The sequence below is a fragment of the Coturnix japonica genome, chromosome 2 (assembly GCF_001577835.2).
Source record: "Coturnix japonica isolate 7356 chromosome 2, Coturnix japonica 2.1, whole genome shotgun sequence".
Lineage (NCBI taxonomy): Eukaryota > Metazoa > Chordata > Aves > Galliformes > Phasianidae > Coturnix > Coturnix japonica.
In genome coordinates, this window is record NC_029517.1 from 113,295,375 (window position 1) to 113,314,617 (window position 19,243).

At 40.0% G+C, this 19,243-nt stretch overlaps 1 protein-coding gene across 6 annotated transcripts in view; it reads right to left on the reverse strand.

Annotated features, from left to right (window-relative positions):
- RUNX1T1 (RUNX1 partner transcriptional co-repressor 1) overlaps window positions 1-19,243 on the reverse strand; it is a 107,238-nt gene that overhangs the window by 59,876 nt on the left and 28,119 nt on the right. The window contains exon 1 of one of the 6 annotated variants that reach the window (XM_015855922.2): window positions 8,368-8,513. The exons of 4 other annotated variants lie outside the window; for them this stretch is intronic. Coding sequence is in view for 1 of the 2 variants with exons in the window: in XM_015855921.2 (XP_015711407.1) it covers window positions 14,095-14,101 (7 nt within the window). In the remaining variant the exon portion in view is untranslated. Of the gene's footprint in view, window positions 1-8,367; window positions 8,514-14,094; window positions 14,368-19,243 lie in introns of those variants that run through there. One more of the 6 variants, XM_015855921.2, reaches the window with a different exon arrangement.

Sequence of the window (19,243 nt, forward strand, 5' to 3'; positions counted from 1 at the left end):
TTATTGGACCCAGTATCTGTTTATTAATGAGTAGCTGTTTGCACTATAACCAAACACACAAGAGGTTTCATACTGGAACGTATTAGAAGAGGATTCAGAGGTACAGGAAAAGATCCTGGCATTCATACTGGGAAAGTATTAGGCACAGTATAAAGAAGTTAACAGAGCAAAATTAGAATAGGCTCACTTAAAACATTTAGGGGACAAAGGTAAGATCAAGCACACCAAGCTAAATTAACCAGAGGGAGCAGAAGAAATACTAGCTTTCATTCTCATGAAATAGATAAATAGAAAAATAATAATAATAATAATAAAATAAAAGTATTTGAACTTAATTGAAACAGAATTAAGATTGTTCTAACTACTGTCATAGCTTGGGCTCGAGTCTTGTCTCAGTGGCTCAGAAGAAAACATGGGGAGAAGGGGAGGAAGGACAGAGAAAATTTGGACACAATTAATTCTTGAAATATATATGTCATTTTTGTGAGTGAAACTCAACACAGAATTCTGATACTGTTTATCCTTCTATCACTTTTTCTTGGAGCACAAAAAGAGACATAACAATAGGCAAAGCCAGCACACCGAGGTACTAGCACATGGTTCAGTCAGGCCTGGGATCTTGTTCATTTGTCTTATGGTTAAAAACAATCTCTCTTTCTCTTTTTTCTGTCATTTCAAAGGTAGACTTTAAACACATGCTCTGCATCATGTTATATCATACTGGAACAACTCCTAGTAATGCTCAGCTTCACTTGTGATTATTTATGTAAAAGCTTTGCTTTCTTTTAAACCACATGCATGTTGTTGGAATGTATCTATTGATGGCTATTCCCAAGCCTTCAACCTGCCATGTCACAGCAGCTGAAGCAAGAGTCCAAGCAGAGTTTAGTTGTTCTGTAATGACAGTAAAATGATAAATCTCTGTACTGAAAACCAGCTGCTTCATTCTTAACTCTGATCCCTCCTTTTCTTTCACATTCTAACTAGCATACAGCTGTAATAAATGTGACTCTTCTCACAAGCCGTGCAGATGTTAACAGTTCTGTAGGACATCAAGAAACATTTCAAGAATCTTGTAAGTGCTGACTAAACTTGCTTAAATTACCCACATTACCTCCTCCACATTCCTATTCAGTAACATTAGCCTTTCTGAATGTATTAAGAAAAATAATAATAATTAGCATTTAAGCCAAGACATTAGTATCTAGGTCTAAATGCACTATCAGTAAACAAGGAATGTTCTTAAACCATCAGACAACAGATACTGAGAGAGTGAACAGAAAGCAGCCAATTTGTTCTTTGTCAAGATGACTAATGCATTTTTCATGTCTTATCTATGCAAAAATGCCTAAATGGTGCCTGAAAATATATATTTATAAAAATCACAGCTGGATATATTTGAAAGAAAGGATCAGAACTATTGGCAGATCTTTTCTAGTAATCAAGTGGATTAACTCCAAATTAGAGTGAAGGAGTTCAAAGTGCTACCTAGTCCATTCTGATTAAAGTTATATTAGCATTACATCCACACACTGTAAAGATTAAGCTCAAGCCTCAAACCACCATTGGTTCTGGGCAGGAGCCCAGCTGTGCAGGTAGAGGACCAGATACCACACACATTCATTACATAGGTATGCACTGGAGATGCTGCCTTACTATTCTGCCCTCCCGAGTAGCAAACAGGGTCTATTTCTTGGGGTTAGAACTTTCCAAACTTCTGAAGCAGTAGTTTAGCAGTGCAATAACTAATAGAGGTAAATGGCATGAGTATTCTGTTATTACTCCAGAACCCTGAAAATCCCACGTCAAATATCCTTCCCTGTGTGTGAAAACATCACAATTCCAAAACCTACTAGGAAGGGGACTGCTGAGAGATTCACAACCCCAAGCCATAAAAGTACCGCAGTCTTTGACAAGTTCAGAAACAAAATGCGCAGTCAAAGACATCTGACAAAGAGTTTTCTTAGATTGTCACAAGACAAGTGTTGATCCTTGCAGAATTTCAAGGAGAATGGGACAAGGAGAAATAGAATGAACACACACACGTTTCCTGCAAGGGGATCAATAGAAAGACCTCAATCCAACAAAGACTTACAAGTCTGCTCTGCTTCAGATACTTCGTCTATTATGGCAGCACACTCCAAGTTAAAGCCAAACCTTTGAAGAGGCAGGGCGCAAATAATTTGCCATGAAATGCAGAATTCAGAGTATTGTTTGTTCTTAATTTAGCAGCACAGGCAATCAGAGTATAAAGCAGAATTGTAATGTGCTATTTTTAAATGCTTCATGACACTGCTCTTAGACTAATTTCATCAAAATGTCATTAAAAAGGACGTTCGGCATTTGGAGATTAGCAAAAAGACAATAGACTCAAACCTTAAAACAGAAGTGAATATTAACAGAAGTGACATAATTATCTAGTCCAAAAAAATCAACCTGCCTCTAAACTTCCACCACAAAATAAATTTGGAGGAGACAGAAGGGAGAAATGAATTTTAAAAGAAAATAATAATAATAAGAAAAATATAAAGAGAAGGAAAACCCACACAAGGAAGGTTCCCTCACTGCTGCTATTCCTCTAAGAGCGGAAACGCTCAGCTCAGTCATGGCTTAGAAGGCATAAACATCATTGAAATTCAAAGGCAGCTCTGAGAAAGAGGACGCCTCAATTGGTATGCAAGTGGTGTTTTCTCGCCCTGAATACATTATGAACTTGCAGCATGCTAATATGCCATGCTATCATAAGCACCAGATGGAACAGTAGGCAGTATATGTCCCATCAAACCTCAGGAAGATGTATTAATGTTCCTGCTCTTTTTTTCTCCCTTTCCCCACCCCCTTCCCCACTACAATCCTTCAGCTGCGTCCCCAGACTGGCACATTTCTCTGCATCAGTCACCTGCTCCTACAGCACCATTCTCCAGGGCTGCCTCATCTTCTCCAGGTGGTGCCAAGCGGCTTTTCCATCTTTTTTTACGGTGGAAGGTAAAGGCCACAAGACCTGTCGGGCTGTGCTTACTGAAGGGGATGGAGTATGAAAGATAGCATCATGAGATAAATGATAGATGAAGAAAGACTTAGGGCGTAAGCTAGCACAATTGTTCTAAATTATGTATATAGCACAGCGCATATTTCCCCATCCATACAATTGCTGAATGAATTGGGGGGTAGGGGCAGCGGGTGAGATTTGCTGTGAAACTCTGTAACTGAGAAGGGAAAGTAGATTAAATGTCTTTGAGCTCACTCCTTCTTCCATCACACCTGAAACCTTTATAGAGAAGTTGCACACTATTCAGCTGATAGTTAGGGGTAGAGGTCAGGGTTGCATTTTAAAACAGTGTGTGGAACTTGGCACACATGCAGATCGCTTAATTTTTAAATTGGATTTTTATTTTTTTTACTAGACACCTGACATTCTATGGCTATTTTTATCCAGGAAATACTCAGACCTGTGTGTACGATTCTCTATTAAAGAAACAAAAAGGACAAAATGAGATCCTCCAGCCTGAGAAATGTGAGCATTCAAACCACGCGTAAAAAGATAGCTGACAAAATGAAAATCAGCTTTTCTCATTTGAAGTTTTAACATTCAAGTGTTTTTAAACATGTTTGTTTTTCTGAAAGAAATCACATCAGTAAACATTTTGCTAATTTCTGATATTTTAGAAACCACCTGCTGATTTACAAACAGCTCTCAGTATGCATATAAATCCATTATTTTCCTAGCAACATTACCCTTCTCGTTCTTCTCATTAGTCTAATTCTGCAAGATGCTGAGTACTCACAACTCTCACAAACTTTTCTGGAAATTAATGTTGCTTGAAAGCTCACAAGAGCCACGCACCTGAGTACTTGCTACACATATAGGAGTTCTTCCAAATACTAAAAGACTGATTGACAGGCATCTTCCCTCACCCATCCAATCCTAACTAAAACAAAGCAATACAAATCTATTTTCTTTAGTAGTATTTCAAACGAAGCACTTTACAAGCAGAATTCACAAATAACACATTATTCTAATGTATATTAAGTCCAGATTAACTCTAATGCAAGGATGCTAAAGGACTAGATCAGAAATCAACCTTTTTTTTATCAATTATTTTTTCCTCTTCCTGCTGAAATTGGGGTGCTTAATTTCTTTCTTAATAGATAGCTTTGAAGGGAAACTTCCTAGACTGTGATTTGCACTCTGCATATAAGTCTATTTAAGACCATTATCCTGCATTATAAAGTAATTTCTGACACCTAAACAGCACTCAATTTAATTACAACATACTGAAACAGTACAGCTGACTCCCAAAGGAACCTGTTTGGATCTGAAGATGATGATATATGCTAGCTGCTGATCATCTTTCATGATCAGACCCGCAATCAACTGTTTTAAAGAACAGTATCAGAACATCTGCATAATCATATTACTTTGTAGCAAAAAGCCTTTCAAAAGCCAGTAGTTGCACTCAGTGATGTGTGCATATCCCGTCCTTGGAAGCAGACATGTTTAAAATCCAGCAGCTTACTGTAATGACCAAAGGAGACAAAAGAAGGCTTTGATTTTGTTTTAGAAAGCATCAGTTTCTGCAGCAGAATCCCCATTGGGTAATTCATCACGGCACGTCTTCTGTATCTGGCGTGGCAAGACAGCAAAAACACTTACAGCCTCCAAAAAGAAAAACACTTGTGACAAAACTATTAAGCATTCCTGGTGATTAAGTAATAGGCGTTCATTCTTTCAAGACTGCCTTGAACCAGTGCCCCAGACAGAACTGTGCAATCACGTTTGCTGCTGTCGGGATGAAATCAAGGCATCATGCTTTTCTGTATTCCTTCAAGAAAAAACAATTTATTCAGCAACACCCACAAAGCTCTTCCTGAAGGAACACAGAAGTTAACTGAGGAGAGAGGATATCATTTCTCCTGTGGCTCTGAGAAGGAATGCTAGTCAATATCTGACATGCAGGTACTATTTTTATCTTTAGAGCTTTTACAGGCTCTGAAGAGTGGTTCGAAGCAAAAACTTAAAGGCAGCATAAGCTAAAAAATCCTGTTTCTGTCACTCTCTTAAGATCGAGTATCACTGCTTTCCTTCCTCAAAATGAAAGGAATTGGAAATTACTGTTCAAGCAATTGACATGTCAGAGGACGAAGCCAACATGCAAGCCTAGAGCTTATGGCACAGGACGTGGCTCTGTTAGGCCCAGGCAGTCTGCAGAGCACAAGGAAAAACTGTGCCACTGAATATCCTTCAGACAGTAGAGGATTTGCTACATGTGCCCCAAGGACTCTGCTCTCATACCAAGCTCTCAGTGGAAGTTTCATGCTCAGATCCATCACCTGCACAGCAGCCATGCTTATTAAATATAGAAAACCCAAATACAAATTTGCTTTTACAAGCACGGAGAATAAGAAAAAGAGAGATGTGGGTAAATTAACAAAGCAATAGAAATATTCTTCAGTATACTTTTAATTTTAACAGATATCGGAATACTAATAGAATTTGCAGAGAAGTATTGCATATCCAAGTTTGAAAAAAAATAATGGTCCCAGTTATTAATAAGAATTGTGAAAAGTGTAAAATTCACGTGTAGATTTAATTAAAAAATATCCAAAGGACTTTGTTTTTGTTCCTGAAGATGCAATGCAGGCTACTAGTGATTTTAGTGTAAAATAAGTACTGCCAAGAATTAGCATGAATGAGATTTGGTGAAGCTACCTGTTACAGAACCCTGCAATAAGGACTTCTTACTGCTCAGCGGAAGAATGAATGGAGTCAGTATGGACCACCTGAATTCTACAGACCAAGTTTTATTACTGTCCTCCCTCTATCAGCAGAGAAATTTAAAATACCAAGCCCAAAGTCAGGATAAACTGTTGCAAGGATTGCAGAATCATTCAGTGCCATCATCATCTGACCTTGCTAAGCATTCTAAATAGGCCCTTTGTTTTGCAGACACAATCAAATTTCCTTTAACGAGCATCTTTCAGCCTTCTTTACTGTACTACTAACTCTCCAAGTCCTTATCACTCAGTATTTCTCTGGGTGTACCCTCAAAACTGTCAAGTTTTGGATTCCTTGTTTATAAAAGATCTTCTTGTACATAGTTTAAGAAGTTCAAACCAGTGTACTTGTACAGTTCCAAGTGAAGAAAGTAGCTGGGAGAAACAGCAACACCATCCACACAAAATGACCTCTTTGAAACTTTGGTTAGTAAACTTTCTCCTAACTGGAACGCAAACAAATGCATGCAAAGTTAGCAGATATAATTATGCAATCAACAATTATGTGGTGAAATGGACTGGAAAAATAAAATTAAAACAATAAATGTTAATTTGTATTTGCTAACCACAAATAATGTGTCTGGAGCACTGGAAGGCACAAAATCCTTTAAAGTAAGATTCCCTTAAAAATCCAAGGAATGACAGTTGGAAATCACACAAGAGGAAGTCAAAGGAGATGGCAGTTTTGTGGATTATAAAGCAGCTACAGTGAACATCCAAGATGATGTATATACGTTTACTGCTCTGGCTTGAAAGTGTCACCAAAACATTTGAATGCACAATTTAGAAGCAAATATCACATATTAATATTTGTATGATATAAGTCTGTGCACATTTCCTGAACTATAGCCTTGTTGCTGGAAGACTATCTGAGTCATGGGTGTTCCACTGTCTCACACAACACATTGAAGAGCCCCAAATGAAGGGAGGAGGAAGGCCCTCTATGACCCTCTAAGGAGTGTCACTAAACCTGGAGATCAGTCCTTTAAGGAGCAGAATAAGACAGTAGAACTAGCATCAGGAATAGAACCAAAGACAAGTAGGGACTATAATAACGTGCACATGAAATGCAAAGGAGTTATCGGAAAAGTGGGCTACAAGCAAGTACAGAGAAGTCCCATAAAGCATTAGAACTGAAAGGGTACAAAGTTAAATCATAGACATGCTTTGGGAATGGCTTGCAGGTGACAGGATACTGCATTAACCCCTAAAAGAGAAAATATATACCAGTAAGATGAAAAGGGCAATGGACTTCAAAAGCTTAAACACGTTCCGTCTTTTTGAATCATCATTTCAAACCTCACTGGAAAGCAGTTAAAAATATGCAAATCCCACTTCCTAAAATATCAATTTATTAGAGCAAAACCCCCTTTTTAATAGAAAATGATAGTCTTGACCCTACACCAAATCTGCATGAACTTACAGCATACTCCAAGGGTTACCAAAATACATTTTTCTTCCTTATTCCTCAGCCTTTCCTCCCAGATGTGATCAATACTGATTTCCCTCACTGTTCTGTTGCAACAGCTCTTTCAGTCTTTGTCAGCTTGGTATTGTCAATATGCAAAACTGCTGCAGAGCTTGTTACAGCCTGCTTCCATGTCCATAATGAATGAGAACCATATGAGCAACGCTCGTAATAACTGCATCCACTGCTTACGACATTTCCTTTCGAACTTCAGAAAGATTTCCTGCCACCTTTGAGTTAAGGCTTTGTATCCATTTAAAAGGAGATTAAAGTTGCAGACACTGGTCCAGAACATATATCCACATTATTACTGAAATAGCTGGATAATTTAAATTAATGTGGATGTGTGGGTACCACTATTCCTCATGAAAATTTTACAAGATTGCCAGATCCTAAGAGCAAGAAAATGAAGTTATTTTTAAGAAGTAGAAATAAATACACAACTCATTACGCAACATCATGGAAAAGCTCAAGCAAAGCTGTAGCTTCATGCCATAGGAATTTGGGCAGAGATTTTTAGAAGCTGGATCAGCTCAGTGTCTCTGTGGACACTGCAGCCCTATAACAGCTGCAAGAACATCACTGCCAGGTGCTTTGTGCCACCAGGACAGACCTGAGAGGTGACTCTCTGGGATATGCCAACAGAACTGCACTGCTGGCCATAGACCCATCTCAGATCCCTACATTTCTACTGTCTTTTTCTATCAAGTTTTTCTGCAATTAGTGTTCAGAGTGAGGCTGCTGCTTCATACAACTTCACTAACTGGCAATAGAGAATAAATTGCTGGGAGGGAAAAAATAGAAAATTTTAAAAAAAGAAAAAAACAAAGGACAGATAAATCCAGCTTCACTCTGTGCAAACACAGCTCCACAAAATACATGGGGGTAAGGAGGTGCACCCTGTTAGCCTGCATTGTGCCCAACAGCCTGGCTCCCTGGCAGTACACAAGGCAGAGTTTACTCTGCAAGCTACAGACCAAGCAATGATGTAGGAATTGGCTTGATAAATACTTCACTTTTGCTGCCCAGAAGCTCAATAATGCTAGAATTTCCTCCCAAAACAGAACACAAAACCAGCACTAGCACCCTTCCCTATAGTGCAAAGGGCCAAATACCCCAAGTACCTCAGGCCGCATTTCCGAAGCAGCTGAAGGGAAATGCCCAGCAGCAGCAGAGGGTAACACACAGGCTGAAGGGGTCTCAGAAGAGCAGCAAGTCTGAGCCCCTCTGCCCAGAGGATCAGATGCCAACAGAATTTCCAACGGCTGCTGTAACGGAAATACCAGCACCTCTCTGAAGAGTTTCCTTCAATGTGCAACCATCCTCACATCCTGGTATCTGCTTTGGATTTTATCATGGCCTGTTCCTTATGCCGGTTACTTTTCATCCTATCTCTGCAAACCTCTAACAGTGACTCCATCCATCTCTCCACCTTCCCATCAGGTAGCTGTGACAGCTTATGAGATGGACAATAACAAGTCAGTTACATTTGACCCGCAGCTGCCTCAACAACAGGAGATCCTGGGGGATAGGATGCCTTACTCCTGCATGTAATGAGACTCAATGATTTGAAGACACAGGACCCACAGCTTTATTCCCTCCTCTCGAAAGATGTCCATATCCTCGCCTTCAGCAGTATGGCAAGTAGAACTGGTTTAAGAGATGGAAAAGATGATTTCTGATTTAGTTCAGCTGCCTTTTGACTGGAAGCCTCATTCTAAAAGCAAAAGCCATAAATTCAGATCTTCCTTCTGCTCACTCAAGTTTAGTTCTATGTTGTGCTCCTTTGGCAGGAGAAAGCTATCAGTCAGGAGCAGGTTCTCTGGGATGGGAATAATCTCTGTCTAGTCCCACACATTGCAGAATGCAACACAGTGCAGAAAGCTGAGCTTATGGAGAGCTGAGCCAGTGAATACAGGATGGCACAGCACAGCAAGGGCTCCACCAGCCTTGCAGATTAACCATGTATAAATGTAGTAATATAGCACTATGCTGAATGAGATTGTCCTCACCAAGAGGTCCAACATGGCTAACCTGTGTCTGTGTACAACAGAAGATCCAAGTGTTGCTGGGCCCATGGATTTCCCAATTCAACCTCTATTTGCCCCAGCATCACTCACCCTGTGCTTCATTTGACACCACGCCCATTTCTGGGAACAGAAAATAAGCCTGCACTTGTGTAGCGACCAGTGTTTCTAAATAGGCATTGGACATTCTCCCAGATTACCTACCAGATCCAACTGTTCAAACAACCCAGATATAGAAATGCTTCAATTCCAGCAAGACACAGGCGTGAACTCGGCACTGCTTAACCCTACAGCATGGAGACAAATCTTAGCAGGCACAGATGCAGATATCTGTGCTTGGAAAGCTTCAGAGATGCAACTGCTATGCAGCTGGGATTAGGAGAGAGCTGAGTAGTCCAAAGGCATGCAACTCTGCATTTGCAACTTTGCATTTGGAAGTTAGCTACAGTTTCAAGTGTCAAAGTCCTCTTTTGCACTTAGCCTTAGTCTAATCTGACAGTAAAAGACCAAGTTGATTTTGTATGTATAATTTGACAACAAAAGGATGCAGCAAACCAACCAGAGAAGTGGTACAGGCATATGTAATGCTCTCGCAGATGACCACATACCATGTCCCCTTGTAGTCTTATGTGAATCAGCTGCTTCATTTCTTTCAAATGTGCACATCACATCATTTTAGAATTTACTTTACCCCAAACTGGTATTCAGGTCTTTTATTAATTAAAAAAAAAAAAAAAAATTTACACAGATCACATTGATTAGCAAGCAATGATGGCTATGCCTTAATTGGCATTTATGTATTACCATGTAGTCCTAAGTCCTCAAACCAAGAAGTGCTTGTCGCTATAAGCTGCGCACGCACCAAGGAAACACCAGCTAAGTAAGAGTCTCAGCTTAGAATCACTAAATCTTCATGGAAAAAAAGACCATTTGGGACACTGCTTAAAAAATGTATCTATTACTGCTCTTTCAGCAGTATGATCTGCATCCCACAATGCATGCATTACTTTCTACACATATGCAGCAAGATGTGGTTCATAGCCCCTTGGGTTGAAATAAGTGCAATAGTGCCATGCAGACTTTGGAATTTATTGCTACCAGAAAGAATAAAGAAACTTTAAAAATTTGAAAAGCAGTCATTATAATGTTGTGTCCTGAAACCTATACTGCATATCTGAGGAACCCCATGACCCACAGTCCTCCAAAGGAAGGAGCTTTTTGCTGCTATCGGAATCCTAAGATAAAGACATTATGTAGGATGATTGGAATAATGATGCAAGGTTAACACTCGGACTTAAGTATTTCCAGACACATTTTCCCTGTTTGGCAGGAAACTTGTTTTATAAGACACAGAATTGTCCTAATATAACAGCATAGCAACTGCAACTTAAAACTGAACAAGTCAGTTAATAGACTGTTAGGAGACTTTTGCTGTAGAACAGCATTTAGAAGCATGTATTTAAAAAACAGGTGGATAATCCAAATGTTCAGTTACTAGGACACTCGCAGTTATGTCCATGGCAATTTTGTTTCTGTTCTTTAAACAAATCATCACTTGCAAGCACTAATGTTAAAACCAGAAAGCCAGTCTAGTACACAGTGGCTATAAATGCCAAATCAATTTTCAGCAGATAATAAAGTTCATGTTTTACAATCAGCAATGCACTGTTTTACTACCCAAAATGTAAGCTAATAATATATAGCTCTGCTAAATGGAAAATGCAGATATGCTGTTAAGAAACAGGCTGGCTGTGAGATGATGGATCATTTCTGCTGGGACCTTCTTAAAGCTATGTGCAAATGTTTTGAAAATATCACATGATGTGGCCATGTGTTAAAAATTACAGCCAGTTAAGTTCTCTGCTAAGAAAAATATGTGGGCAATTTATGAAATGCACTCCAGGATGGAGATATCTTAAGTAAAACCAGATTTTGAAAACAAACCCTCTTTTTTTTTTTTTTTTTAAACACGAACTTAAAAAAAAAAAAAAAGAAAAAAGAAAAAAAAAAAGTAGCAGCCACATCTGGAGAGCAGAAGTAAAGAAAGGGTGGTCTGACCTAATACCAGGCCATCTTCTGAAAGAACAGCATTATTTCTGGGCTACAATGACTGTGATCACTGATTGTCCTTTTAAGGAAACCATGCTGAACACTGCCATGGGCAATAATAAAGCATTTTGTAGGCCAACATCTGTTCTTTGAAAGTCCTATAAAATGACTGATAGATTTGTAATGTTTCATAAATAAAGTCTGGAGTAAACAGTGATATAGATATATATATACATATATATACAACTATGAAAGAAAACACAGTAATCAAATGAACCAGTATACAGGATTAGATATGAACACCGTTTCTCCAGCATCAATTATTTAGAGATAAGCAGTTCCTCGAGCCCCGAACACAAGGACAGCATGGTTAACTCGGTTACTGGAGCTTCCCGTTAACAGGATTAGCTTCCGATGGACTTTTCTCTGAGCCACAGCAATGCCTTAGCAGAGATCTCTATGGCTTTTACAGTGTTTCATTAGCAAGCCTTTCTGCCCTGGCTTTCAGTAGCGGGTTAGTGGGAAGGTGAGTGGCCAGTCACCGTAACAGCAATAAGAAGGGTTGGCCTTTGAAGAGCAAATGTATTCCGTGTGAAAGTGTTATCGCTACACATAAACCAGAGCCCGCTTTTATTACTTCCTGTTCTTTCTCCAAAATAAGGAGGACTTTGGATGTCAGAACTACTGGGAAGGGATGCTTCTGAAATCAAGACTTCACACACACACACAAAAGGCACTGACATAATATCAGATTACATAAAAATACACATCCTTTTAATCTTCTGTACATAATGTGCTTACTTTTAAAATACAAAATCTGCCCCAGATGGCTAATAATGCCCATTTGAAAAAAACCAATGCCACAATATTAAAGGGCTAAAATATGCTGTGAACAGATTGAGAGGCAGTTCATCCTAGAGGAGAGTAAAAAAGTGCAGATGGGTGTCAAAAATAGCCAAGTGTCAGATCTGTTCAAGTATCTCCATTCTGGCACATGCTCCCAGTCACAGCTGTTAGTGTATTCTCTGTATCCAAGTGCAAGGTTTTCTAACACTCGGAGCTGACATTAAAACACACTTCTTCCTTGCTATTGCTCTGAGGGAATGCTGGAAATTAAACGTCTATTCAGTGGTAAAGCTACACAAGCATCGATAAGAGCACACATACTCAAGCGCAGCGCGTGCCATTTTGATTAAAGATACATGAAATTTTAACCAGCAGGTAGATTAAGTAATTTGAATGCCAAAGGCTTAATAGGTTTCTCAAAAACCTCTGCTCTTGGAGTTCCAATACTGTCTGCTAATACCCCAGATGATAGACATGAGGATCAAAACTGTTGGGCTGGTGACAGTTCAGTACAATTAAATATCTTAATAAAGCACAGATTTAGAAAGCCGCACAAGAACAGTCTCATACAAACACAAGGAAAATGTCAGCGAAGCCACATTAGGCAGAATGCAGTTTTCCAAATTAATGAATTACCGTGATATTTCTAATGAAGACCACATTCCAAGGAACATAATGCATGCAAATCAAATTTTAGGTATAAAGGGTTAAATTGACCTTTCGTAGTCCTCAGTTGTTATCTATGCAAATTAATTTGCCCATATTTCAACCATATAAATCCTCTTAGCCCTGTGCTTTGAGCAAACTGTGCCCACTTCCTTGTTACAACCAGGAGATCAGCAAACATACCAGCAGTGGGGTACGACCATGTAGAAAAATCCTAAAAGGAAAACATTCCTCCAACAACTGGCAATACCTACATGCAACTGCGGTTGCAGCAAACTGGCAGATACTGTTTCAAAACACCATCTGCGTGGTGCACAGACTCCCTGTGATCAAGCATAGCCTCTTCTGCCTGTCCTACCCAAATAATCCACACGAACCAGCCAGCTGTAGGCTCGGCGCTGTCTTTTTTTATCGAGACACAGGCTGTTGTAATCAGGCACATGTCTCTGCCCAGTCCTTACCCGAAAGGAATAAACAAACAGCACACACCAGATTCAACCCCTCTACTGCGGTCGATCCTTGAGCAAAGCCCTCAGATAAATCACCCCACAGAGAAGCGATGTCTAATTGATAAGTGCTATTGCTGATGAAAACAAGTGATTCTAAGATCCAAGGATAATATTTTCCCGAGGAAACCAATCTATTAAAATTTCCAGCACGGCGGCAATTTCTCTCATTCAGCAGATTTTTTCATTGTTTTATTTTGCATTAACATATTTCTGCAATCTGCCCGGTGACAGTTAAGCGCTGCTATTTAGGACAATGCCACAAGAATTCGGTTTATAAATCTCCCTCACTCCTCCGACACAAACAGCTTTTCAAGGAGATCACTTCAGCTGCAACTGACCTCCCCCGATACAACATCCCCAGACCCGAGGTGCAGCTGACAGTCCCTAAGGACAACACGAAGCTGCCTTTCTCCCCGTTAAAATGACCCCCCACGCAGGGACCCACACCCCCAGACACGGTCACTTTCTGCTATCTCCATCCCTTTGCGCCAAACCATCCAGTCCTGCTGCAAGTAGCATCTTGGGCAGTTTCCTCGCTCACATTCCCCTCCCCCAAACACACACACAACAGAATTAGCATCCCCCAAGCACTCCGTCCCTGTATCAGCTTGCAAATCATCATCTATATTTAAAAAAAAAAAAAAAAAGCAAGAAAAAAAAAAGCAAGAAAAAAAAAAGAAAAAACACCAACTATCAAAAAACAATTAGCGTTTCCTCATTTACAAGCAAAAGAGCTATGATAATTTTAACTCACCAGGCATCCTCGGATAAAATATACCACCCTGTAAATGGCTCTCTCCTCAAAGCAGGCTTATTTCGGGCTCAATGCCTCCTGTTCTGGAATGAGAGGGGAGACGCGAGCGGGGCCATCGGAGCTGGCTGTGGCAGCGTCGCTGGAGGCAGGATGCTGGGCGCGTGCGTTTGCCAGGCAAAGACAGATGGAGAGCTGACACTCTGGATTGCACTTGGAGCAGAAATGTGAATGATGACAGGAGCACATGTGGCCTTGAACCCAGCCCTGTCTCTTCAGGCAGAACAATGACAGGGATGTGTGTGCAAATTATCACAACCCTGGCTCCCCTCAGCTGACTCCTTTTACTCTACCTTTCACACCAAGTTCCAGATGACCGAAGAATAGAAAGTAAAATGTGGAGTGATAAGCTCAACACTGAATTATTCATTTTTCTTTAAAAGTTAACCCCTTCTCTTGCTGAAAGCAATTAGAGGAAAGCATCGCTTCTGATCGGCTCTCCTCCAAAAGTGGAAACAAATTCATTCTTTATTTTAACAGCCATCATTTTGAACTCTGTAGGACTACGTTTGTTTATTTAGCTGGAAACACAAAACGTGCACTGCGACAGAGAAGAGGGTCCCCCCTCCTTCCTCTCCCTTCCCCACACTTTGTTCGTTATTATGCTGTTTTACTATGGTGAACAGAGTATCAAAATCACTCCCTTTCTCAGATGCTCAGTAGTATGTGTAAAATAGAACACACTTAGAAAGCAGACCACTTTTATTTTACTATAGTGCTTTTAACCCCCTGGGATTCCTGCATTGATATGTTCCAAACATTCACAGCTTACTCTCCTCTACCTTGCGTGGTGATCCATGGGGGATGAAAACAAAATCTTCCCCATAAAGCTTTTTCAAAAGCTAAACAATCATGTCCTCCCAGTTTCTGATTTTGCACACCCCTCCAATGTTTATCCTTCACATGAAAAACGTATGCCTGGCTAGGTTCAATGCACTCTTCCCTATTAAGCTTTAATGGACACCATGATACATAAAACTACAAGTCTTTGTTATAGTGCTTTATCTAAAGCTGGCTATTTTCCTCTCAGCAGTCCCTCTTTAGTCCTTTGTAAAACATCCTTGCCTCTTAGGAGAAGCACACGCCTGGCTCGCATGCCTTCTGTAGCACGTATAGCCTTGCACAGAATTCCAGGCACGAGGGAAAATATCTTCTTTTTCCAGCTCCCCTTCAATTCACTGCTTGCAAAACCTCCTGTTTTAGTAACGAGCATTTCTCCAGCAATTAGCACACATGTTCTGGTTCGATTCTGCCTTTCAGTACACAATCAAACCCATATAAGAAACCAGCAGCTCTCACGCAGATCTTCAGAAGCTGCCTTCTTGTCAGCATAAGACTCATCCTTTTGTACTTATTTATGCATCTCTTGATTTGTGTTATGCCACCTTCTGCCTGTAGTGCAGAGAACAGCCCTGCTTTCAGGCCTTCCTTTTCCTTCCGCTAGCTGCCACAGAGCTGATAAAGATCTACTTAGGAAAGAACACACATGCAAAATTAAGTGAAAAATAACAACCCCTCCAACATCCGGCCTGGACTCATGAATATTTCTGACTTAAAACAAATGAGTCACTTCATTTGCCAATGTTTCCATGATAATTTTTTCAGGGTATCCGAGTGCCACTGTTTAGCTTCACTTAAACAAGGGGCTCCAAGCACAGCACTGGTGAATTCGGGGGGATAGGAGAAGCAAACATCATCTCCATTCACCCTAGTAAATATTCCACAGCCAACAAGGTACTGCATCTCTACTTGAGGGAGGCCATTCCTTCAAGATTAACAGATATATCCCCTGTAAGTGAAGTTCTGTGTAATGGATTTTTGCACTGGAGAGCCAAAGAGAACCATCCCAACATGGAAACGTTTCCACAACAAAATGCACTCACAGTGGAAGGCAGGGAAAGAATAACACTGAAGTCCATTCCACCACCAAGGCCTTGAAAGAATTTAGCATTCTTTTTGTTTTATTATTCACTGCACTATTTAAAACCAGGCAGTTAGTATTGTATTCGCCAAGCTGTTTTTCTTTTTTTAATGCTGTACTCTACATGAAAGGAAAAACATTTTCACAGTTGGAAATACAATCTTTCATCAACGTAGATGCAGCCCGAATCAACTTCAGAGCAGAAAGTAACGTGTCAAAGGTATGATGCATTTTAATAAAACCGAACGATATTCACTCTTAAGAGTAGATCTTAATATCAGTACATTGTAAATCCACAGACTGCAGCTCGCGAAATTGAACTTCCATATGCTGTGTGATTATGCATCTTTTCTGTGTGTAAAAAGCCTTTTTAAGCTGTTATCTGACTACAGTAATTGCCATTTAAATTGATCCATGTCAACAAAACCTGGATCCCTGGAGATTCTCACCTAGAAGTCTGCTCGTGGAAGGGCTCACAGAATGCCTGTGCATCTGAGACTACTTCAGCATTTTCTCAAGCAGCCAGCTGCATGAATAGTTTTTCCCTCTCATTATTTAATACACTGAGGCAGGCTGCAACCCATTTGGCAGCCCTCCCTGAATAAATATCTGTGGATATTTATTCTCTCTCCCCACCCCCGTTTTTATAGCAGTCATTTGAAGACTGCTCTAACAGTCTTTGTGCCGGTCCTGAAATTTTAGCAGGCCAAGTGAGGCTGGACAGTCCATTCTATAAAACAGTTTTATTCTCTGCATCTCCCAACTGAGGAAAGGAAATGCAATGGTTTAAACAAATGAATGGTTCTGTATTATCACAAGAGTCGGTGTTACAAGTGACACCAAAATGAAAGGGATACAATGAGAAAGAAAAATCCAGAAGCCAACCTTCAGGCAGGGCAGCACCTTCAGTCCCTCTGGGGTGGCTCCTTAAGGAATCACTCAAAAGGCTGCAAAGTAATTTCAATTAATCCTTGACAACTTTTAATTTTGGAAATGAGTAAAAGTGAGCAGTGCAGCCTCCATACTTACATATTTGTCCCCCACCAAATTTGTTATGAAGTTGCTATTGCACTGCTTTGATGGAGAAGAAAAATTCCAAATGACTACCATTTGAAAGCATAGAAAGTGCTTTCAGATTAAACGTAGCTTAATAAGAGGGACTTGAAGTCCACTGAAACGCATCTGTAGTTAATGAAAGGTCTCTATTAACAGTGAAGGAAGAATTTAACTCAAAGATTTTCTGTAGGACTTCTCAACTTCCCGCTCGACTTAGAGCAGACTGTTGTGATACATTGTGACTTCACACAGTGGGTATTAAGTGAGTTAATTCAAAGGAGCTGAAACCTCATTGATCCTAATTGAAAGCAATACACCCAACCAAATAGTTTTCTACCCCATCTGCTCTGGCCTGCCACCAGCTATTCAATACAAGAGAATTAATAGTTTCAGATATTCTAACCGACCCAATAAAAGCACTCATTTAAGCAGGACTGCATTAACAAAGTGAAAAACCAAGGGCAAAATGGGTTCAAATGGAGCATTTTACTCCTAGTTGGCTTTAACAAAGCTGAATAATGCTTATTCTGACTTTTTATGTGCAAGACTTGATAAACTGAATGAGAAGGCACTCAATGATCAGTCAACGAGCATTGATGAATGGTCATTAGGACCCCCCCAGCCCGAGGAGAGGCCATCCCACAAAGTGGCACACCAGCTTGAAAGGGCGGACTCACTAATGTCCAGATTTCCCCGCTTCCTTGCTCGACTCTCACTTTCAGACCACTGGCCACCAAATGAGGCTGACATATTGGAAAATAATCTTTTATGGGCGAGTGGTAAATAAAAATGGAGGCATTAGCTGGGCTTTCAAATTCAAATCCGCTAGTTTTGTCGGCCCCCAAACGTTTTGATTTTCCACCCAGCTGGAAGCTATTAGTGTTTTCTTAAGGCATCCCACTGACAGGGCAAACCCAAGTAATGTGCAAGCTGTAGAGCTGATTGTGGAGACAGGACAACTACTTCGGGATGCTTTCTTAACTTTCTTCAGTTGACCATCAAACCAAACAACAGCAAAGGCAACACCTCCGAGAGATGCTCACTGATTTCTGGCTGCCAGTGATTTCCTATTGCCTGATGCAACAACAGCCTACTCATGATGTGCCACAGTACCTTCCACACAACTTTTTCCATGACAGTGCAACTACCCTCCCATTTCTACTGTGCCATCTCAAAAGATCTCAAGGTATTAATAAAAGCCACATCTTCATAAACTTCTGTTTCTTCACTAGGAAATAGAATTGAAATATTCCAGGGAGATATGTTCTTATCTACAACAGCAGCTCTTAATACATGCAACACAAAACATGTGCCAGACAAGAGTAAACATTTCCCTAAGCATTTCCTTATTGGCAAGGCTTTCTGGACTTGGAGGAAGAAAAGACAAATGGGACATTTAAAACATACATAACTCTGTGAAACACAGACTGAGATTACCTATACAAATACCTAATATCTTAAAGCTACACTTATCAAGTTGGGAAGTAAATATTCTTGCTTGTCTAATAGAAATTCTTCATCATGCTACACCTAGTGCTAACTAAAGGAATACTGGAATAAATGCATTTGAGATGAGAAAGCAGTCTTCTCTTTTTTCACTTAGGAAAAATTAAAGTCATATTCAGTAGTAAAATCAAAAATTAGTCCTCTAAAAACGGATTTCAAATTATCTGTTAAGAAAAAGCAACCTTGGTAGCAGGACAGGCATGGCAGTCTAGACTGCTCATTGTCCTTTGGTCAGAAAAGAATCCAAAAAAATCATTCTTGTTGAAAGCTGTCAGAAATCTGAGTGGCATTTCAGGTGTACTTCAAGTTTAAAACAATAAAAATGACATATAAAGATCCATGGGAGGAGAAGAATAGGTCAACTGAAAATTAATTGCTTAAGAACAGGAGGGCCAACACAGGCTTCAGTCCTTCAGAGAACATGCTGTTGTACTCTACGTGCACACCTCATACACACGGGTATGGTCACATGTACACACCTGCTGTGGTGCCCATTTCCTTTGCTCCATCTGACCTAAATCAAGTTTTCCCTTACATCTTTATTAAATAAAGCATTTGCTACAATGGAGGCAAAGTAAATTAGAATTGACTGTTAATTTTATTCATATT